At 42.7% G+C, this 24,166-nt stretch overlaps 1 protein-coding gene across 5 annotated transcripts in view; it reads right to left on the bottom strand.

Annotated features, from left to right (window-relative positions):
• Positions 1-969: 969 nt before the first annotated feature.
• Positions 970-24,166, bottom strand: part of raph1b (Ras association (RalGDS/AF-6) and pleckstrin homology domains 1b) — a 68,122-nt gene continuing 44,925 nt past the window's right edge. For 3 of the 5 annotated variants that reach the window (XM_047355677.1, XM_047355674.1, XM_047355675.1), the window contains 11 exons: positions 23,130-23,204; positions 14,771-14,848; positions 12,706-12,865; positions 12,476-12,597; positions 12,113-12,178; positions 11,854-11,997; positions 10,747-10,857; positions 6,219-6,317; positions 5,982-6,102; positions 5,717-5,853; positions 970-5,634 (listed from right to left, as the gene is read on the bottom strand). In XM_047355677.1, the coding sequence (XP_047211633.1) occupies positions 3,181-5,634; positions 5,717-5,853; positions 5,982-6,102; positions 6,219-6,317; positions 10,747-10,857; positions 11,854-11,997; positions 12,113-12,178; positions 12,476-12,597; positions 12,706-12,865; positions 14,771-14,848; positions 23,130-23,204 (3,567 nt within the window). In that variant the 3' untranslated portion in view covers positions 970-3,180. The remainder of the gene's footprint in view (positions 5,635-5,716; positions 5,854-5,981; positions 6,103-6,218; positions 6,318-10,746; positions 10,858-11,853; positions 11,998-12,112; positions 12,179-12,475; positions 12,598-12,705; positions 12,866-14,770; positions 14,849-23,129; positions 23,205-24,166) is intronic. The other 2 variants (XM_047355678.1, XM_047355676.1) reach the window with 1 other exon arrangement.

Consider the following 24,166-nt stretch of genomic DNA (forward strand, 5'->3'; position numbering starts at 1 on the left):
AAGATCTGATTTAAGTGTGACAAAGAAAGTGGCTAGTGGCTTGTGTGCTTATTAGAGCTGCTGCAGTTCACAAAATCATAAGTAGAAAAATACATACAAAATGCAAAGTTTTTTTTTTTTTTAAATGTACACATTAAACTGTTCTGGTATTTTGGAGCTCAATCCAAGATTTTAATAGATCTGTATTAGAACATTTCTTCCACCATGACATCTGGGGTTTAGCCCTCAACGTCCAGCTCTAACAAAATGCTAGAAACTGCTGGAAGATCCACTTCATCCTGGAGCTCTGGTGGAAATGAATCCTGTGCATCATGGAAGAAAGACTGGCAAAACACAAACATAAACACTAAAAACCAGCCCAAACACTCATGCACTCTATGATCGACACAGTTCAGACATAAATTTGATAGCTGGAGATATACTGTTAATGTATTTTTCCAACTGTGAAAACAATTTGTAGAACTGCTTGCCAGTGGTGCTTCCATATTCATTTTACTGTCTTGACTTTTGTGTTAAATATATAAGCTAATCCTGGAACTTTATTTTTCAGTTTTTTTATTGTTTTGGGATAATCTCAATGAGAACCTCAAAGTTAACAGATACGTCATAGAAAACACGTTTTCTACAAGTGTGTTGGTGAATCAACTATAAAAATACCACAACTACTATTAATACTAATATTCATAATAACATCTACACTGTCATTAGCTCCATTCTTAGTGCAACAATTTCAGCTTGTAACAAAACCTTTTGAATATTTTTAACCACATTTTAACACATCCATACATGATACAAAAATGTCATATCATTACATACAGCACGACTGCATGGCTGGTTTATTATAAGCCATCCCAACTAGAGTGTCAAACAAATTCAGACCACTAGAGGGAGTACTAGACCTTCTGTTGACTGGTCCATTAACCTCACTATAATGATCTAGACAAATAAGGACTCAAGACAGGGTTGAGGTCTGGTTTGAACATGTATATTGAGATTTTCAGTTATATGCAAGAGGAAACATTTACTTAAACCTTCTTTGTCTTTACTTCCATTTCAGAACATTAATTGCTTACAAACTGCATTCTAGCAAACATCCCTTCAAGGTGGTTTAAGATATACCGTCTTTAGCCGACACTGACAAATGAAAAGTGTGTTTAAAGAGTCTTTGTGGAATCAACCAACAGGGCAGCTGGTAAGAACAGCCTCTGCATTTAATGCCAGTTAACTTATGTGAAATGCTTCTGATATGTCATCATGGAACAAAAGGACACATGGAGAATGGGATACATAACAGACAGCACAAGCACCCGGATAATAAAAGCGCTGCTGTCATGTACGCTGACGGCTAAAGCAGCAATGGCACCATGAAGAAACAAGACGGGGTTCAAAGCACATTCGGTCTAATGCAAGTCTGATGATGGGTTATTAAATAAACGATTTAATGCTCTGTACATTAACCAGGCGAATACGTCTTCTTCACTGTGTACTATGATGATATTCCAGTCTGTGTTCCTGCTGTCAGGATGCTGATCTCATGGGATGAAAAAGGCGCTGGGAACCAGTGGTGAAGGAGCTTCAAACTGAAGGGATGAGGTCCAAAAATCAAGCCAACAGAAAAGGAACTCACAGAAAAACACAGGCCTCCCCTCCATTTAAACATGGTTGTTACTACATTTGCATAAATAAAAAAGGTACAATTTGCATTCTGTTGCACAGTCCAAGCCCTTGGCAAACGTATTCAGATGATGTCTCCATTCGATTGACCTCTGGAAGACTTTTAGAAAGAGGCTTGCTTCAGATTTGTGTTTCCAGAGTTGTGAAGAGGTCAAGAAATGTTTTCAACTGATTATAGGTTTTTGCAGATACTTGAAGTGTATCTCAATACATAAGAATACCATAAAAAGTGTACTTTATTGGAGTAATTTAAACCAGAAAGCGAAACTCAGATTCATTACATAAAACGATGTATTTTGAAGTATTTTTATCCCTTAATATTTCTTATTATGGCTTAAAATCCAAAATTCAATTTTACATAAAAGCAATAAAAAGGATTTTTTATACAGAAATATCAGCCTACCGAAAAGTACGACCACCATATGTACTCAATGGGACCTCCTTTTGCATGAATTACTGCATCAATCCGTTGTGACATGGAGAAGATCAGCCTGTGGTGGAACGCCACACGTCTTCCTTCCACTCAACGTTCCTTTAAATATGCTTGGATACAGCACTTTGTGCACAGCCATCTCCTTTAACATTTGTGGCTTTCCGTTATGGAGCGTTCCAGCTGGACGACTGTCAAGTCAGGAATCTTCTCCATGTTTGTGCTGTCCATAGCATCAGCAGAACACAACATTTCTGTAATAAAAATCCTTCTCTTATTGGTCTTTTTAATGTTAACATTTTCTGAGAAATTTAGGCCGTGAGTTTTTACATTTTGACTCGAAATGATTAAATAATGAACTTTTCAGTGATATTCCCATTTACTGAGATTCACCCATATAGCAGAATCCTCTCCATAACATGTCAATTTGTAATCCCTCAATCATACATGAAATTGTGACCAAATATTATTCTGGTTTAGACAAAACCTGCTGACCAGCATTAAAAAAACAACTTTAAATTAATAAGCCTTTAAATTATTTCCTACAAAAGAAAACCAAACAGTCACATTCCACGACAGCCTTTCTTAACAGTTAACTACTTCATCACTATATGTAATCATGCATGCAGACGATGCATGTTTTTCTCTCACACATACACACAGGCACACTCAACCTAAGACATGTGGTTCATGCAGTAATCAAAGCAGAAACAGCTTCACGTGGTTCCGATTTGTTTGTTTTGTATTCCGTACGTGGCATAGCTTTATGGCAAAAAAAAAAAAGATAGGAAAAAGGAAAAGCAAACACATGATTTGGCTCAGACCTGGATCCTTCATACCTACCCGGTCCAGTCTTAACAGTCTTGGTACTGTAAATCCTTCTGTTTTACAATGTTTTGCGGTTTTTTTTTTTTAAATGCACTGTTTGGATTTGGTGGTCAGATTTGGCTTTTTGTATATACAAGGTCACCAATCAATGATCACAGGAGAATTTCATAAGTCCAGGATTTCATACCCATTTATCAAATAAAGTCTGTTCAGCCAGCTGCACTGCATCCTGATCTCAGAGTTCAACGTTATCCGGTAAGTTTGGTCCCATCCCCTCGTTTGGGTGGCGCAGGTGGTGGTCCTCTTCGCAGCGTTGCATAGCCTGAGATGTTTCCGGACATATAGCCGCCATTTCCTCCATTGCTCTGCTTGCCCTGGTCCAGGAGCAGCTCTGGGGGCGGTGGAGGCAGGGCCATGTCGTCCATGGTCCCTGCTGGATCCAGCTTTCCTGGACCATGGCGACCCACTGACTTTTGCTTCAATGTCTTGCTGAGATCCTCCAGGAAGTTAGGTTGACCTGAGCTACCCTTTGGGGATGTAGGCGCAGGTGGCGATATCGGAGAGGGTTCTAGGTTGGCATTGCTTCGCCTTCCTAGGGTGGGTGGAGGAGTCTTTTTTAGGGAGTTCTTTGCCCATATTGAGTTGCTAACAAGGGAGACAGGCGGTGGTGGAGGGGGTGCTTGGGGTTGAGGGTTTACCACAGCTACCCTTGGGACACCTCCACTATGCATGTCGTTGCCTGGAGGTGGTGGAGGAGGGAAGAGCTCAGAGACCGGGGGAGGAGGTGGAAAGTAGGCGCACTCGGGTGGGGGAGAAGGAAAGTCACCGCCAGCCTGTTTAGCCTGGCTTACTTTGGCCTGCAGTGCCAAAGGCAAGTTAGACAGGTTGAGCTTTCCTGGTTTAGGTGGAGCAGGTGGCCCATTTGAGGGGTCCTTTGAAGGAGATCCATTGGAGGAGGAGTTGGGACACGAGGAAGAAGGGGTGGCATTGCTCTGGGGAGCAAACTTGCTGAGCAAATTCCTCCTGGATTCCTCGAAGGAGGCAGATGAGTTGGACTTAATGCTGGAGTTCCTCTGTGGGGTCGGAGGGGGTTTCTTACCACCGAAATTGGATGAACTAGAGGGTGATCTTTTCATTGGAGAGCCCATATTTCCCGAAGGAAGTGGAGGAGGAGGTGGTGTTGGGCCAGTGATCGGTGCTGGGGGAGGCGGTGGGGGTGGTGGTGCAGGGAAGCCATTGTTGCTCTCTGCTGGTGGAGGTGGGAACTCTGGAGACTCCAGCTGCTGGTGACCGCCAGGCTGCCATTTTGGTTTAGTTTTTACAGCTGGAAAGGACAGGGGAGCTTTAGGGTACTCAGCATGATTAACTACTTGGGATGAAGCTCCTGGAAACTGACTTGCCAATTGCTTCACCAGAGACATGGTAGGTGCAGCTCCTTTGGACATGCTCACTGTTTTAGACAGGCTGTGCTGCTTGGGCATGGTAGCTGGAGGATGACTGGATGTGTGTCCCTGCTGAAGGCTGAGCTGTTTCTTTATGTGAGCAGGTGCAGGAGGAGGGGGTGGTGGTGGAGGTGGAGTCGGCGCAGCAGCGGGTGGAGCAGGAGGAAATGGTGAGACCGGGGACATGGGTTTGGGTGCATTGTGAGGCATAAAGCCAGGAGTGAAGGTTTTGGGTGGAGCTGGTGGGGGTCCAGGAGGAGGCGGAAACTGCGCTGGTATTGGGAACTGCTGGGGTGGAGGAGGAGGAGGTGGGGGTGGGGGCGGAGGCAGCGGAGGAGGTGGGGGTGGTGCAGGAGCAGGCGGTGGCGAGTCCTCAAGATCTCCGTTCTGAGGCAGGAGTTCTCGTGGTGGACTGGGAAACCACTCCTTTAAAGCCTGCTTGAGCCCATTGGAATAAACAGTCTGGCTCATGGGAGCTGGTGCAGGAGGTGGAGGTGAGGGTGGAGGAGGAAATCCTGCACCATTGCTGTGTGGAGCAGGAGGTGGTGGGATGAAAGAAGGAGGGGCCGCAGGGCTGGGAGGGCCAAACCTCAAAACAGCCATAGCGGACCCTGGGGTTGGCATTGATGGTGGAGGGGGAGGAGGAGGCGGCGGAGGAGGTGGGACATTGGTCCTTGCAGCAATGTGATTCACGTTAGGCTTGATAACCTGTGCAGCAGGCAGCGTCGGAGGTGGAGGCAGAACTTGCTGCGCTGTTGCGTGGAGGTGAGCAGGTAACTTGTGGGAAGCCTTCTGGTTCTGCAGCCTGGTGATGGTGCTGTACTTGTACATTGTGGGGGCCAGTGAGTGGTGTGACAACATTTGGACTGGAGGTAGGGGGGGAGGAGGAGGAGGAGGTGGGGGAGGTGGTGGAGGTGGACTGGGGGCAGCAATTGGTTCCTGCTGCTGCTGTGGGAGCATTTGGTTGTAGCTGCTGCTGGGCTGCGGCTCGGGAGACATGGGTGGCTCAGGCAGCACTTGTGGGGTCCCTGGAGGTGGGGGTGGCAGCATCTGGGGAGGAGAAGGAGGCTGTGGAGGCTGATGTTGTGGTTGGGTCAGTGTTGGTTGTTGCACTGAAGATGGCTGAGGCTGAGGTGGATGCTGCAGCTGCTGTTGCTGTTGTGGATGGGGAGTGAGGACTGGGTGGTCCACTGAATGCTGGCTGTGATGTCGGTGGCTGTGGGAAGAATGCGTTGATCCACGCGACGCCTCCATCCTCATCTGCTTAGCAAAGAAAAGTAATAAGTGAGTCACAATCTCTAATATTACATTCATCTTAGCTTCTGTGGACAGAGAGTCATACTTTTGAATTCTCCTCCATCTGGGTTCCCCTCTTCCAGGCTTCAGAAAAAATGGAGCTCACCACACTCTGGGACCGGCCATGAGAGGAGGCTGTATCCACTCCACTGTCTGAATGACCTGAATGATTGGACTGGGACTCTGACAGGACGCAAACACCAGCAAATCTTGTTTAATAACTATATAGCTTGCAGTGTATGACCTGATGTTCTTAAAGTGCAAACAATTTTTAACTATTAGTGAAAGCTGTAATCAGTAAATAAACTCACCAGGTATGCTGGCAGAACTGGAGCCTGATCGAATGCTGGAGGTAGACAGGGATGACCAATCATAGGCTGCCTCTGTCCTCTTCATTGCTCCCTGGTAATTTACATATAACTGCTTGCCATACTAAAGATAAGCACATACTTAAAGTCAGTTATGCAGCTACTTATGACAACTTGTCATGAATCCACATTTATGTGCTGATTTTTATTTCTTGAGAATTAAATCTGATTTGGACCCACCTTGGCGATGCGAATCCCATTCACCCACTGGTGCAGGGTCCTAACATCATCACAGCACAGGTACTTTATGTACTGAGACTTCTTCTGGATTTGGGGATGCTGTAAAAAACAAATAAATAAAATTAGCCCAATTTAGTGGTTTACAGCTTGGCCACAAAAGACACAATAAAATAGCCAATAACGGCCCTGACGTGAAATGTTCAGGTACCCTCCAGCTCTAAAATCTGAATGTTGTTCAGCAGAAATCAGAAGGAATCAGGATCTGATATACTGTTGAAAGACTCATTTAAATTTTTCCACTAGATTTATTAAAAAAAATAATTTAAAATGCTCCGGAAATAATGTTTTTTTATGCTATGTACTTTTTCCAGGCTTTTCCTAGCTAATCTACACAGCTGCATTTCCACGGTTCTTCATCCTCCTCTTTTACCGATTTATTTATGTGTCTAAATACATACTATTATTATGTTCTTCTTATAGTTAGAGTGGCTTAGGTTATCCTGAGCTATCTTCCTTATTTTTTACCTCCGCCTTCTTCCCTCCCTGTTGGTTGGAGTAAGGGGGAGTCAGGTTTAGCCTAAACCGGCTCAGTTATGGTTGAGGTGCAAACACACCCTCCATTTCTGCTACCTGTATGACCCCTTCTCTTTTCCAATGGTTATAATCAGTCTGACAGAGAGAGGTATCCCAATCCTTGTGGTTTTTAATATAACAATGACCATCAGTGGGCTCTAGATGGATAAACGTTATCAGTTTATTATTTTACTTAGTACCCCTACATTACCCCTACATGTGGCCCGTTCTGGGGTGGCCGGGCTCTGGTACTCGGTGGTTTGGTCTGACCCCCCCGGCGGCCCTGCACCGTTCCGGACCCTTTGTGGGGTGCCTTGAGACGACGTTGTAAATAAGCGCTATATAAAATAAATAAACTGAAACTATCTCAGTAGTTATGCTGCTACAAGCTTAGGCTGCTGGAGCACATAATGACCACTTTCACCCTCTTCGCTTCATTCTCACACTACTCTCCAATTCTGCATTATTTGCTGTTATTTCAGTTTTTAACTTTATGTTCTCTCTCTTTTCTCTTCCTAGAAGCTACACCTGGCCTGGCTCTGTGTTTACCTGTGACACCTTTTTGGAGAGGGGCATCGTCCGAGCTTCTGCTGGCAACAACTTAATGCTCACCCTCTACAGATGATCCACATGGCCCTGTCTTTCAGTGTTTAACCCTTTCTCTCTCCTTGACATGGCGATTGACTGAGCTTTTACTGTGATTAACTCTATGTGCTCTCTTTCAGACTCTAACCTTGAAAACTGGCTCAGAGTTTATCTGTTCTTTCTTTCTAGGTGAAACGACTAAAGGAGCTACATCCATTAACATTTACTTTTCCTTCCCATAGAAAGTATTCCTGGATCAGTGCTTCTTTGTGTCTCTGCTCTGTTCTCTCAAACCCCCAGTCAGTCGTGGCAGATGGCCGCTCACACTGAGCCTGGTTCTGCTGGAGGTTTCTTCCTGTTAAAAGGGAGTTTTTCCTCTCCACTGTCGCTACATGCATGCTCAGTATGAGGGATTGCTGCAAAGTCAACGCCACTGCCTGTCCACTGTCTCTACATGCTCATCCGGGAGGAGGGAATGCTGCAAGTCACTGACTGGATGCAATCTGCTGGGTTTCCTTAGATAGAAAAACGTTTTATCCAATTTGAATAAATAACTGAATCTGACTGCACTGTTCAATGGTTAGGATTAATTGGAATGTATGTACCTGACTGTTGTGAAGTGCCTTGAGACGTCATGTGTTGTGAATTGGCGCTATATAAATAAAACTGAATTGAAATTGAATTGAATTCTTTGACTATTCACTTAGTTTGAACATTTCTAATGTGAGTCTCTACAAAAATGTATCTATAAATTAAGTTTAATTGATTTATTTTTGTCGTTTCTTTCAAACCAGATCCACATGGAGAGTTTGATGCCAAAAAGCTTCATCTTAGTCTCCTTTGACCAAAGTTTGCAGTTCCAGTTTAAGTCCCAGTGGAGTTTATTATTTCCCATTTTTAAGTTTGTGAAGTTAAGACAGAAAAGATCGTTCTTGACACGGTTCCCAAACAGTGGGCTTGTCGATGGCAGCTAAAGGTTTTTTACAGAGACTTGTAGAACTGCAGCAAAGACTGGCATCTTGCGTTGACCAACAGTGAACTTTGGAGATCTTTTGGTGGCAACATACATATGGGTCCCCATCCAGCCTTGATTGTCTAGTTGTTTTGAACTTTTCAATTATTGCTCTGCATGTGCATATGGGAACGTTTAAGCAATTAGCTGCTTTCTTGTAGCCATTCCTGACTACAGATGTTGCAAATGCACCTTATTATTATATATGTGTATATTGTACATTGTAAATTTGTATATTCTGTAATGCAAAAACAGAACAAAAGAGCAAAGTGTACCGGAGTCAAATTCCTTGTTTGTATGTACGAACTTGGCAATAAAGCTGATTCTGATTCTGACTTCTGAAGATCAACATATTATGCCTTACTTGAATGGTAAGCTCTCTTGTGTTTTCCATTTTGTAGAGTGTCTAAGAGAAACAGGCTTCTGTGCCAAATTCTATTTTACATCCCAGGAAAACAAAGTAACGGATTACTAAATACTAGCTCCGAAACATTTTGATCAAATAAACATAACATGCTTTAAAATAAATGTAACTAAAGGAATCGACAGGGCTGGTGTCATTGTATTTTATATTACAAAACCACAACCTTAAGAAGGTTTTTATTAATTGTTGCTAACAGAACACACATTTGCCACTTGGATAGAATGCAAACATTAAGGACATTTACTTATACAGGTCCTTCTCAAAATATTAGCATATTGTGATGAAGTTCATTATTTTCCATAATGTCATGATGAAAATTTAACATTCATATATTTTAGATTCATTGCACACTAACTGAAATATTTCAGGTCTTTTATTGTCTTAATACGGATGATTTTGGCATACAGCTCATGAAAACCCAAAATTCCTATCTCACAAAATTAGCATATCATTAAAAGGGTCTCTAAACGAGCTATGAACCTAATCATCTGAATCAACGAGTTAACTCTAAACACCTGCAAAAGATTCCTGAGGCCTTTAAAACTCCCAGCCTGGTTCATCACTCAAAACCCCAATTATGGGTAAGACTGCCGACCTGACTGCTGTCCAGAAGGCCACTATTGACACCCTCAAGCAAGAGGGTAAGACACAGAAAGACATTTCTGAACGAATAGGCTGTTCCCAGAGTGCTGTATCAAGGCACCTCAGTGGGAAGTCTGTGGGAAGGAAAAAGTGTGGCAGAAAACGCTGCACAACGAGAAGAGGTGACCGGACCCTGAGGAAGATTGTGGAGAAGGGCCGATTCCAGACCTTGGGGGACCTGCGGAAGCAGTGGACTGAGTCTGGAGTAGAAACATCCAGAGCCACCGTGCACAGGCGTGTGCAGGAAATGGGCTACAGGTGCCGCATTCCCCAGGTCAAGCCACTTTTGAACCAGAAACAGCGGCAGAAGCGCCTGACCTGGGCTACAGAGAAGCAGCACTGGACTGTTGCTCAGTGGTCCAAAGTACTTTTTTCGGATGAAAGCAAATTCTGCATGTCATTCGGTAATCAAGGTGCCAGAGTCTGGAGGAAGACTGGGGAGAAGGAAATGCCAAAATGCCAGAAGTCCAGTGTCAAGTACCCACAGTCAGTGATGGTCTGGGGTGCCGTGTCAGCTGCTGGTGTTGGTCCACTGTGTTTTATCAAGGGCAGGGTCAATGCAGCTAGCTATCAGGAGATTTTGGAGCACTTCATGCTTCCATCTGCTGAAAAGCTTTATGGAGATGAAGATTTCATTTTTCAGCACGACCTGGCACCTGCTCACAGTGCCAAAACCACTGGTAAATGGTTTACTGACCATGGTATCACTGTGCTCAATTGGCCTGCCAACTCTCCTGACCTGAACCCCATAGAGAATCTGTGGGATATTGTGAAGAGAACGTTGAGAGACTCAAGACCCAACACTCTGGATGAGCTAAAGGCCGCTATCGAAGCATCCTGGGCCTCCATAAGACCTCAGCAGTGCCACAGGCTGATTGCCTCCATGCCACGCCGCATTGAAGCAGTCATTTCTGCAAAAGGATTCCCGACCAAGTATTGAGTGCATAACTGTACATGATTATTTGAAGGTTGACGTTTTTTGTATTAAAAACACTTTTCTTTTATTGGTCGGATGAAATATGCTAATTTTGTGAGATAGGAATTTTGGGTTTTCATGAGCTGTATGCCAAAATCATCCGTATTAAGACAATAAAAGACCTGAAATATTTCAGTTAGTGTGCAATGAATCTAAAATATATGAATGTTAAATTTTCATCATGACATTATGGAAAATAATGAACTTTATCACAATATGCTAATATTTTGAGAAGGACCTATACCAAATGGTCTTAGCAGCTATCATAAGCATCATGTTAATCATTTAAAAAAGCTTTCATCAGTGATGTTCTTACCTTTAGGGCCAGGCAGTAATCAGTCGGAGCCTTGTATTTGCTGCGGTAGTCCTGGCCATAATACACGATAACATGGTCCAGCTGCAGGAAGCACACGAGATCTCTGGACGCCTGCAGAGACACAGGACACAGCACATTATACATTCATGCATATCTGACTAATAATACCAACCAAAAAAAAATGCTTAAGTGAACATAAATACCCTTTAAATGATTTTATGGGGACTTTTAAATTTTGTGCACGCTACTAAGAAAAAAGAATTCACTTAAAGTTCAGAAAGACAATGCAGAAGAACAACAGCAGAAGGTGAAGATATCAGAGGTTCTAAAAACTGCAGAAAAGGTGCAGAAGTGCTTTCATCAACAACAACAAAATCCTAGCTCCGTACATAACAAAAGACATGCATTGTTTGCTGCAACTGCTCTTCAAAGTGATTAAGCACACAACAGGAAATACCACAGATCAGACTGTTGGATCTAGTTCTCATGAGCCCAACTCAAATATCTGTTTAACCCTTTAAAGTCTGCCACAGAAATTTATAAACACATCTGTTTATTGGATACCTTTAACAAAACCAGAAACAACATTTGAAACCTTGCCTTTTTATGATCAAAGTTGACACATTATGCAATTATCATCAAAACAACCTCTTTCCGTGTATTTTTGTTTTTATTAAGAATGTGCAAAAATATTTTGCAAGATATTCACACAGGAGAGCAGGGTTTTGGGAAGAGTAATAACTTTGTTAAATAGTTAGTAATGATACATTTTAAAGAACAAGACGTCTGAGGAATGCTTGTATCATTAATGATATATTTATAGATGTATGTTTTAAGAAATCTCTTTCTTTAACAAAGTTTGTACTTTTATCATTTTTGATGCAAGTATTTCATGTATCATCATTGATCCAAGCATCTTTACCATCAAAGATATTACACTTTTGATACACTTTGTCTTAAGATTAAAAGTACTAACTATTAAAAAGGGAAGGGTTTTTAGAAATAATTCATCAAAAATGATACGTGTGGTGTTCTAGAGTTAATTATAATTCTGGTAAGCTAGTGTGACCATGGACCAGAGGAAAACAAGTCTATGTCTAAGCTGACCTTAGCTTTGCCTTTTGGGACATAATAGATCCCTGAAGCCCTGAGGAGGAAGTAACGCTTCTTCCACGACTTCTTTCCATCCTCTTTGAGCCACAGAATCCCTTCGATCTCTGGCACAGACACCGATCCACCGCAGAAACATTCCTGAAACACCAAGACAAAAAAAACAAAAACAATGTGTGTTGCTCTATCTTTTTTTATTTTTGTTTCTACCGTCAGTAGAAACAGAAACAAATTATATTGTTTTGCACAGATTTACCTCTAGGAGAGCTTCTTTATTCCTGTCAGCCATCTCTGATGTCTCCTTCCGCCCCAACAAATAGTTCTGAAAGGGATTGAAGGGAACAGGGAAGTGAGTCGATGACAAAGGGGAGGGGGTGAAGCTGGCAGCACAATTCGTCTTACGTTAAATAAATTATTCACCTTTACTCGCTTTAGAGCTTTGACCTACTTCCAACTCCCTTCCAAGTTCTCTGACTGGCAGCTGTGTAAGCCCTCAGCATGCATAAACTATGTGTTTGTGTGAACTGTGCGTACTTTACGAGTTTACATACTACAGTCGTGCTGAGATGTTGACTTGAGTGTGCCAGCAAATGTGTGCTGCAGTATGATGGGCAGTCACCTGGGGGTTCTTGAAAAGAGCGTACTTCTCGATGCGCTCGATAAACATTAGCTTGTTGTGGCTGTCCCGGGTCCAGTTCAACAGGTTCTCCACCAAGTTCTCATGATCCTCAAATATACGTTCTGAAAAAGATAACGGTGGGAATGAAAAATCCATCCCTGCACCAATGATGCAGATTAAAGAAGATTATTAAGTGTGGTTATTTGAGTCAGGATGGACTCCTCCTTTACCCATCTGTAGCTCAGTAATGGTTTCCACAAGAGACCAATCAGGACTGTAGCCACAGTGAGACTTATCCAGCAGGCTGTCCAGCACCTGTCTGACGGACTGCCTCTCATCCACCATCATGGTCTTGGAGCTCTCGTCAGACATATGGACTCTAATCACCAGCTGAGGAAAGACAAGAGAATTAGAAATGACCATTAAAGCAATTTACTGCTTTTTGATTAGAGTGACTGTTTATGGCGACGGAGTATTAAGGCCAGGCTAAGAATTTTTTTTTAAAAATATTACAAGACTAAAGACGTAACATAACGAGAATAAACTAATGACATCTCCTCTTCCACAAAACAAGCAATTTCTTCCAAGTTGGTGTGGTTCTTTCTTTAAAACAGACACAGTCGTTTGTTTGCACAATCCTTTCAAAGTCCAGAAGCTGGTTATAATTTGATGCTGATGTGCTAAAAGATTAACAATGTCCTTATTTGTGAAACCTATACTAAAGTATAACTATACAAGATGCTCAACATTCCTCATTTTAACGCATAGAATACTGTGCTTCTTGTAAGAGTTCTCATAAAAATTACTTTATTCTCGTAATAATCCGACTTTATTCTCATAATTTCCAAAAATAAAATCTCTTAGCCTGACCCTAGTACTCCGTCGTAGTTCAGAGTGCTGTATCCAAGCACATTACTGGAAAGTTTAGTGGAAGGAAAATAAGGTGAAAGAGCACGACTGATGACAACAACCTAAAGATGATTGTGAAGGTCCATTTAGGAGATTGGGGAATAGGAACTTCAGGAGTTGCTGCACACAGATGTGTCCAGGACATGAGCAACAAATGTTGCAGTCCTTCTTATAAGACACTACTGAACAGGGGAAAACATTAGAAACATTTTATGATAAATTTGGAAATGCTGGCAGCCTTTTGGAAATTAAAGGTAAAGATCTACATTCACTAGAGAATATACATAGAGAATTTTAGGAATGGAAGCTAAGCTAATTGCTAATTTAAGAAGCTTAAAATATCAACTCATCAATAGCTTTGTCTTTGTTTTAGAATACTATCAATACCCTGTTTTGAAACGACCGGTTTCTCACACAGTAGCTTGATGACACCTAAAGCTCTGACCCAGAAATGAATAATTAGAAGAACACTCATGTCAGAAGGGCTAGAAAAACTGTTCAGGTTGAAACTTTACAAAAACTGGCCTCATAAATCTAACAGTGCATCTCCACTAAAACCAATTATTCCTGACACCTCCAGTTTTTATTTTGCCCTTCCACTCCGATCCTTTACTCAGGTGGTATAAGGCTATGGACAACTGAGCTGAAACCCAAATAATAAAGACTCTACGACAGAGCCTCAGACATGGAGAGCCTGACCTACATTTCTCAGAAAACAAACCAACACACCCCCTCTGAATTTCCACTACATAACAATTGATAAGAAATTAAAATGTAATGAAGCTGATGGTATTTCATGCATACAAAGCATATTTGACTGTGAATTACTGCAGATCATGGATGAAGTTCACAGTTGCATCTGTACCAAGCCCCCTTTATCTCATCATGTCAGAGGATGGCACTGTGAGTTGAAACACTGCTGGGCTTCACCCATTCATTGCATAAAAAAGCACACCATTCTGCAGCATGGATTCTTCCTCAATCACATAGACGATTCATTCAATGATAGAACTGGTGGCTAAAATGGCCTGCCTGTAGAGTCCAGTATCGATACCCTAATGGAGACAGAGGCATGCCTTGGCTTCAGTGAATCAAGGGGCTCCAGCTGCGCAGCCAAACATCAGAACTGGTTACATTAAACTGAAAGAAATCGCTGCATTGTCTTGGATGCACAGACCGTCTTCTTGCTGCCTCCTCGGCACATCTATAATCAAAGGCTGCAATGACCTATTTTCTCTGTACTTCACCGCCTTGCCATGAATGAAGTTCAAAAGAAATGCGGTGTGCAGCAAATATGACATGACGAAAAGCGTTATATAAGGTCGAAGGCGTTTCATGACAAGAGACCAAGTCTGCAAGTATGTTCAGAAAACAAAATGCATATACCTTTTTGACCTGTGCCTCCTTGATTTTCTCCAGAGCGATACGGATCTTCTCTGCCTTGATCTTTGCAGCTTGCTCCTCCTGGACACACAGGAACATGTTTAATGTATCATACACACACATACACAAATACAGCTTTCAATTAAAACCTTTTTAAAAGTTTAAATGCACATAACGGAACAAAGATTTTGTATTTATTTTCTTCTCGTTGCTTACCTTCCCCCTCCAGCAAGATGCCATCACCTCCATTCTACAGGTTAGCAATGCTTATACTTGTGTAATTAATATGTTATATAACTAAAGTGAATCGCTGCGGCGGTGACATTGGTCTAGCGTTCCCTCAAACGTGGCACTCCATCACTCTGGATTCATAGGAAGCTGCTGCAGCTTCCTTTGATCCGCTTAAACAATGGTAGAAGATCCCTAAAGGGCGCGAGGATGCAGACGGATGCAGGAACACTTCAAAGAGCATCTATACGTTCCACTTGGAGACTCCAAAAGAAATCCTCATAGGCAGCGGAAAACATCCAAATTTTGCACCGTAAAGTTGTTCCACCATGATCCTCAGCAGGGATGAAACTGACCAAGACTCTGTACTGTTGTGGGGTTTACTGACATTCACACATGTGCACCCAAGATGAGCACAATTTCACAAAACCACAAACGAGATAGTAGGAAGGAAGACGCCCCTCCCCCTTGCTTCTTCCCTTCCTCTCTTTATAACAGCAGCCAGGCTTTGGGAGCGTGCCAAATTGATGAAGCATAATCCCCACAAATATAGTAGGAGCCCAAGGGTCAGCCAACCAGCAAGCACCTTTCGCAGGACCCTCCAGCCAATCGGTGTGACAGGCTACCGACCTGAGGCTAAACCACAGTGGCAGGGATGTGCAGCGGTGGAATTTGGGTGAATGAGCTGCTGAATATTTGAAGGAGTGTACATCTACAAGTTTGTGTTAGCAGAAACAGGGTGAGGGGGTAGAAACAAGAGCTCTCATCTCAGAAACCCCCTCCTCCCTTTGACCCAGACTCTCTTTTTCACATGAGTGACTTCAAAGCAAGCAAATTTTAATGGAACAGGAGTCAGAGTGGCCAACACGTAGCGTCTGGCTTTCAGCCGCTGGGGGGAGAGTGGAATAGAGACTAAGGGGTCAGGGAGGTTTGCAGATTCACACCATAGGTTTAACCACAGATTTAACACCGTGACTCCTCCACACCTCTAAATCCCTAGTATTATTCCCTCTACTCCCCGTTTCTGATTAAACACAGCTCTGATTCCTATTCTACTGGCGTGTTCACACCCAGCCCATTTTGAAGAGCTATTCTCTCGGTGGAGGGATTTTTTTGGCACACCCCCGCAGCCGAGTTCACATAACAATTCCAGCAGCATTTGTATGTTTCTGGGGGTCTCAAAATGCCACAGAACTGAAGTAAATTTTGGTTCAGTCTTAATTTAAACATGTAATCTGGGAATTAATGAAACATGTTCATCCATTCATCAATCATGTTTTCTGTTAAATGTGAGTCGGTCCTTTCTGCTGTCGCCACGTGCTTTCTCAGGAGGAATGATTGCCTTTGCATTTAGGATCAGATTGGACTGCGCCTCATTGAATCTAATCTTATATGACTGGATTGCATTGGTATGAATTTGATTTATTGTGAATTTCTGTATAATTCGACCTATGTGTCTTGGGATGACGTTTGTTGACACTTGGTACTATATAAATAAACTTAACTGAAATCTGTTTATCCATCTTCGGGTCACGGGGGTAAACCCAGACATCTTACCCCTAAGCAAGACTCTCCAGCTCATTGTGGAGGATTGTAAGGCCAGAAGATATATGTTATGCTTCCAGTATGTTCTGGGTCTGCCCCACGTCTTCTCCCAGTGTGACATGAACAGAATACCTCTGCAGGAAGACACATGCTAAGACATCTCAATGAAATACTGAAGCCTTCCCAGTAGACTCCTTTCAATACCTCCAGATGATGGAGCTCCGTCCTCCACCTACAAGGCGAGTCCCAGAGGAGGTTCGTTTTAGCAGCTTGTGTTTCGTTTTTCAGTCATAGTACGCTCCTCATTACCTTGGTAAGAGCTGCAACACATATCGACCGGCTATTCAGAGTTTGGCTTCTTGTCTCAGCTCTGTCTTCTCCACAGCAGATTGAAGAAGCTTCCGCATTTATGTGCACAAGGCACAATTCCATCTATCATTCTCCTGCTTCTTCCTACCATCATCTTGTAAGACACCAAGATATCTGAACGCCTCTGCTTGGTGCAGAGACATTTTAAATCTGGCTCTAGTCTGAATTTAAGCTTATATAACACTAAACAACTACTCATCATTTACCGAGATTCAACAACTGCTGACACAAAAGAGTTGGTGTATTAGCTTGGTTGCTGCCCCCCTGACAAGAATATTTTATTATAAAACGGAAACCAAGTCAAGTCAGCCACATGCAGAGAAACATAGAAAAGAGAATAAATATAGATTCAAAGACAAGCATCCTCATGCATCTGAATGATATATAATAAAGATCAATACATGGTGAAGGTAAACAATAAGGAAAAATCCATCTGATCAATCTTTTCCATTTCCATATACTGCATACTGAAAAACTAAATCATCCAGATCACTGAAAATGGCTCTTCTTCTTCTGGTTCAGGGTTTCAACACATTTTTAATAGAAAACTTACGAACATTTACTAATTTAACTTTTCAGAGTTCCCTGTCCTTGTTCACTTTACAATAGAGAATACTGAAGTTTTATATCAAATATTTCTAAAGTGGACAGTCTTTAAATATGAAACCTGAAAGGAAGGAGAAGATAAAGGGACCAGAGAAAGAAGGGTGGAGAACAGAACAAGGAAAGAGGGAAGAATAAGAGGAAGGAAAAAAGAAAAGACTAGAGAAAGGGAGCAATGAAAGAATGGAGGACAAAAGGAAGAGAGCAAGGAAAGAAGCATGGATAATTGAGCAAGCAAAGAGGGAAGCACAAGAAGACACGAGGCAGGAAAGAAGAAGGAGAAGAGAGAAAGGAAAGAAGGAAGAACACCAGGAACGAAATGAAAAAGGAGGAAGAAAAGAAGAAGCATGCCTTGGAGAGAAGAAAGTGGGAAGGAGGGTAGATCACAAGGTATGCAAGAAAAGAAGGACACAAGGAAGAAAGCAGAGGCATAAGCAAGGAGGAACGTAAGGAAGGAGGATACAAGGGACGGAGGAGGGAAGATAGGAGGAAGAAAGGCAGGAAAGTATGACAGGAAGGAAAGAAATGAAGGAAGGGCACATAGGAAATGGCAGGAGACACATTAGGACAGAAACAAGGACATAAGGAGGAAAAGTAAAAAAGTTCAAAAAAGGACACAAAAATGAGAAAAAGGATGGACAGAAAGGGAAAGAAAGAAAGAAAGGGAAAGAAATAAAGAAAGAAAAAAAGGGAAAGAAATAAAGAAAGAAAGGGAAAGAAATAAAGAAAGAAAGAAAGGGAAAGAAATAAAGAAAGAAAGGGAAAGAAATAAAGAAAGAAAGAAAGGGAAAGAAAGAAAGAAAGAGAAAGAAAGAAAGAAAGGGAAAGAGAGAAAGAAAGAAAGAAAGGGAAAGAAAGAAAGAAAGGAAAAAAAAAAGAAAGAAAGCACAAAACTCAGAAGGTTAAGACTGGATAAGGAAAGGCCTTCAGGAGTGGATACAAAGACATATACAGAGAGGCAAAGTACAAGTTTGGCAAGGCAGTGAAAGAGGCCAAACGACTGTACTCTGAGAAGCTCCAAAACCAGTTCTCAGCCAACGACTCTATGTCTGTATGGAAACAAGCTGAAAGTGAATTTTAAGATTAAAAGTAAAAATTAAATATCCTGGCAATGTTTCATACAGTTAACCTTTTAAAATAACGGATATATTGACAATCTTCACAAAATGTACACATTAGGGCCCAATGGTACCTTAAAGGTTAAAATGTGTCTGATTTAGGTTAGTTCAGATGCCAGAAAAAGCAGTGAAACCGCCCTTTACCACCTTCCTGAATCAGAATCCACCTTCAGCTTCCTGTTTTATTATTTGGGAAACATTCAGATAATAAAACCTGTGAACTGCATCAGGATCTCCAGGGTAAATGTTTAAAACTCTTATGTGCAGAATATTCTTAAAATTGTTGGGAAAATTGGGAAATGTATATCTGGAAAAGTAGGAAAGTTTGAAATGGAAACAAGTTTGGCAAGGCAGTGAAAGAGGCCAAACGACCGTACTCTGAGAAGCTCCAAAACCAATTCTCAGCCAACGACTCTACGTCTGTCTGGAAACAAGCTGAAAGCCCCCCACTCCATCAACGACCGACGCCTCGCCAACGACCTGAAAGAGTTCTACTGCTGCTTTGAAAGACAAAGGGACAGTCCTGTAACCATCCCCCACGACACCCCCCAACACCTGTAGCCACAATCCACCACCCCCACCTCCCCAACCTCAAGAGGGGCCTTGGCACCTCCAACCCCCACCCTGAAGTCCCCCCCCCCCACAAGCCCCCTACCCACACCAGGGACGGCTCTTTCCATCCAGGAGAGGGAGGTCAACAAACTCTTCAGGAGACAGAACCCCGGAAAGCTGCTGGACCGGATTCTGTCTCACCAGCCAGCCTGAAGCACTGCGCTGATCAGCTGTCGCCAGTCTTCACAGACATTTTTAACACCTCACTGGAGACATGTCATGTGCCAGCCTGCTTCAAGTCCTCCACCATCGTCCCTGTTCCCAAGAAGCCAAGGACCACAAGGCTTAATGACTTCAGACCCGTCGCCCTGACCTCTGTGGTGATGAAGTCCTTTGAGCTCCTTGTGCTCTCACACCTAAAAGACATCACCTACCCCCTCCTGGACCCCCTGCAGTTTGCCTACAGAGCCAACAGGTCTGTAGATGATGCAGTCAACTTAGCCCTTCACTTCATCCTCCAGCACCTGGACTCCACAGGAACCTAAGCCAGGATCCTGTTTGTGGATTTCAGCTCTGCCTTCAACACCATCATCCCAGCTCTGCTCCAGGAGAAGCTCTCGCAGCTGAGTGTGGCCAACTCCACCTGCAGGTGGATCACTGACTTCCTGTCTGACAGGAAGCAGTGCGTGAGGCTGGGGAAGCACGTCTCCGACTCCCTGACCATCAGCACTGGTTCCCCCCAAGGCTGTGTTCTCTCTCCTCTGCTCTTCTCCCTGTACACCAACAGCTGCACCTCCAGTCAACAGTCTGTCAAGATTCTGAAGTTTGCGGACGACACCACCCTGATTGGACTCATCTCTGATGGTGACGAGTCCGTGTACAGATGGGAGGTGGACCATCTGTTGGACTGCTGCAGCCAGAACAACCTTGAGCTCAAGCTCTAAAGACAGTGGAGATGGTTGTGGACTTCAGGCAGAACCCAGCCCCACCTGCCCCCATCACCCTCTGTAACTCCACAATTGACACTGTGGAATCTTTCCGCTTCCTGGGAACCATCATCTCCCAGGATCTCAAGTGGGAGCCAAACATCAGCTCCCTCATCAAGAAAGCCCAGCAGAGGATGTTCTTCCTGCGGCAGCTGAGGAAATTCAACCTGCCAAAGACTATGATGGTGCACTTCTACACAGCCATCATTGAGTCCATCCTCACCTCCTCCATCACCATCTGGGACGCCGCTGCTACAGCCAAGGATAAGGGCAGGCTGCAGCATGTCATTCGGTCTGCTGAGAAGGTGATTGGCTGCAGTCTACTGTCGCTCCAGGAACTGTACACCTCCAGGACCCTGAAGCGGGCAGGGAAGATTCTGGCTGATCCCTCCCACCCTGGTCACAGACTCTTTGAAACTCTCCCCTCTGGCAGGAGCCTTCGGTCCATCTGGACCAAATCCTCACGCCACAAGAACAGTTTTTTCCCATCTGCCACCAGCCTTGTTAACAAAGCCCGGAAACCACCCTGACACTCTCCCTTTACCCCACACCCCCCCTTTTTTGCTGACAGGACACCTGTAACCTGTAACTCTATGCGTTACATTAACGCTCAGCATGGACTCCTGCTTTACTTGCACTGCCATACTTACACACTGATCACCTGCACTGTTGTACTGCTCTGGCACCCAATACTGCTCTACAGGTCCTTCTCAAAATATTAGCATATTGTGATAAAGTTAATTATTTTCCATAATGTAATGATGAAAATTTAACATTCATATATTTTAGATTCATTGCACACTAACTGAAATATTTCAGGTCTTTTATTGTCTTAATACGGATGATTTTGGCATACAGCTCATGAAAACCCAAAATTCCTATCTCACAAAATTAGCATATTTCATCCGACCAATAAAAGAAAAGTGTTTTTAATACAAAAAACGTCAACCTTCAAATAATCATGTACAGTTATGCACTCAATACTTGGTTGGGAATCCTTTTGCAGAAATGATTGCTTCAATGCGGCGTGGCATGGAGGCAATCAGCCTGTGGCACTGCTGAGGTCTTAAGGAGGCCCAGGATGCTTCGATAGCGGCCTTTAGCTCATCCAGAGTGTTGGGTCTTGAGTCTCTCAACGTTCTCTTCACAATATCCCACAGATTCTCTATGGGGTTCAGGTCAGGAGAGTTGGCAGGCCAATTGAGCACAGTGATACCATGGTCAGTAAACCATTTACCAGTGGTTTTGGCACTGTGAGTAGGTGCCAGGTCGTGCTGAATAAATGAAATCTTCATCTCCATAAAGCTTTTCAGCAGATGGAAGCATGAAGTGCTCCAAAATCTCCTGATAGCTAGCTGCATTGACCCTGCCCTTGATAAAACACAGTGGACCAACACCAGCAGCTGACACGGCACCCCAGACCATCACTGACTGTGGGTACTTGACACTGGACTTCTGGCAATTTGGCATTTCCTTCTCCCCAGTCTTCCTCCAGACTCTGGCACCTTGATTTCCGAATGACATGCAGAATTTGCTTTCATCCGAAAAAAGTACTTTGGACCACTGAGCAATAGTCCAGTGCTGCTTCTCTGTAGCCCAGGTCAGGCGCTTCTGCCGCTGTTTCTGGTTCAAAAGTGGCTTGACCTGGGGAATGCGGCACCTGTAGCCCATTTCCTGCACACGCCTGTGCACGGTGGCTCTGGATGTTTCTACTCCATACTCAGTCCACTGCTTCCGCAGGTCCCCCAAGGTCTGGAATCGGCCCTTCTCCACAATCTTCCTCAGGGTCCGGTCACCTCTTCTCGTTGTGCAGCGTTTTCTGCCACACTTTTTCCTTCCTACAGACTTCCCACTGAGGTGCCTTGATACAGCACTCTGGGAACAGACTATTCGTTCAGAAATTTCTTTCTGTGTCTTACCCTCTTGCTTAAGGGTGTCAATAGTGGCCTTCTGGACAACAATCAGGTCTGCAGTCTTACCCATGATTGGGGTTTTGAGTGATGAACCAGGCTGGGAGTTTTAAATGCCTCAGGAATCTTTTGCAGGTGTTTAGAGTTAACTCGTTGATTCAGATGATTAGGTTCATAGCTCGTTTAGAGACCCTTTTAATGATATGCTAATTTTGTGAGATAGGAATTTTGGGTTTTCATGAGCTGTATGCCAAAATCATCCGTATTAAGACAATAAAAGACCTGAAATATTTCAGTTAGTGTGCAATGAATCTAAAATATATGAATGTTAAATTTTCATCATTACATTATGGAAAATAATGAACTTTATCACAATATGCTAATATTTTGAGAAGGACCTGTATATTTACTCTCACTGTGCACATATATTTATATTATACTGTAGATATGTTTATACTGTTTAATTTGTATTGTATTGCACCGACTACACCAAAACAAATTCCTTGTATGTCCAAAAACGTACTTGGCAATAAAGCTTTTCTGAATCTGAAAGGAAGGTCACAAAGAGGGGCAAGGGAAATCAAGATAGGAAGGACATGAGGAGGAATAGAAAGAAGCAATGAAGAAGGTAAGATATAAGATTAGATTGGAGGATAAAAGGAAGGAAAGATGTTAAAAGAAAGAAGTGCACAAGGAATTAATAAGGAACAAATTGAAAAAATTGGGAAAAAGATATGAATGACAAGGAAGGAAACAAGAAATAAAGGACGGACACAATGAAGTATACAAGGAAAGAAAAAAAAGGACACAAAGGAGGGACACAACATTTAGAAAACTGGAATAAAGTCTGCAAATACAAATACTTTACATACTCTTATCTTTCATACCTATCCAGACTTGGGAAGTATTAAAATCAATTTCCAACTTTTCCAGACTGTGTAGGAACCCTGAAAGATGGATTTTTCCACAAAAAGCATGCAGAGCAGAATAAAGGAACAGCTCACAAACCCACAAACACCGACACCAATCATCGAGTGTATAAGGAAGTCACCTTGGTCAGGAGGTGAGAGGGCTTCCCAGCTATGCTTTTCAGAATGAGTGAGGTTTCTTGGTCCAGATAGGAGTGCTTGGGTGAGGAAGACAAGATAAAAAGAAAGAGCAGAGGAAGAGACAAAATATAGTGAAGTCAGTGCCAGATGATCATCTGAGGCTTATTAATTGCAGGGGATTTGATAATTTATTTTAAATAAAGCAGCGTTGGAAAGAGAGAAGAGTCCATAAATAAAGCACTTAGCAGTTGTGGGTGTCATTAGCTGCAGCTGTAGGAAGTGAAGTAATGATTGTGTGGAGTGTGAAAATGAGCTGAAAGGAAACATGACTGCATTCAGAGGTAGTCTCTGAAAAACCTCACCTACAATCCAGAGATACATTCACAAGTCCTTTTATAGCAAGTGGTGTTAAATTCTCATTGTTCTATGCACAAGCTGTATTTACAAACATAATATGTGCAAAACATTTCCAAAAACCCAGGTTTATCACTTTGTAATGTTCTGCAGTGTTTGCATGCCTTATCACAACCCATTGAAGACTTTCTCTGAAGAATGAAAAGAAAAAAGTACTTAGGTGTTTTCACATTAATGGACCTGCAAACACAAACTTCAAGGTATATTAATGTGATTTTATGTGGTAAACCAACATTTAGTAGTGCATAATTGTTAAATGGATGTTAAATTATACATGGTTTTCACAAATTTTATGAATAAAAATCTGAAAAATATGGCATGCATTTGTCTTATCATGCATTCTAAGGTGGATTTATGTCTGGACTTTGACTGGGCCATTCTCACATGGAATAAGCAATTCCATTGCAGCTCTTGCTGTATGTTTAGGGTGTGAACTTTCACTCCAGTTTAAAATCTTTTAATGCCTCTTAACAGTTTTTTTCCTGTGACGTCCTGTATTTAGTAGAAGAAAAGCTCAATGTGGGCCTCATCTAATAAGAACACCTTCCTCTACATTTTTGTAGTGACCCTTCCTTGTGATTAAACTTACATGGGACTTCTACGGGTTTCTTTAGTTCACTCCTCC

Source organism: Girardinichthys multiradiatus, chromosome 24, assembly GCF_021462225.1.
Source record: "Girardinichthys multiradiatus isolate DD_20200921_A chromosome 24, DD_fGirMul_XY1, whole genome shotgun sequence".
Lineage (NCBI taxonomy): Eukaryota > Metazoa > Chordata > Actinopteri > Cyprinodontiformes > Goodeidae > Girardinichthys > Girardinichthys multiradiatus.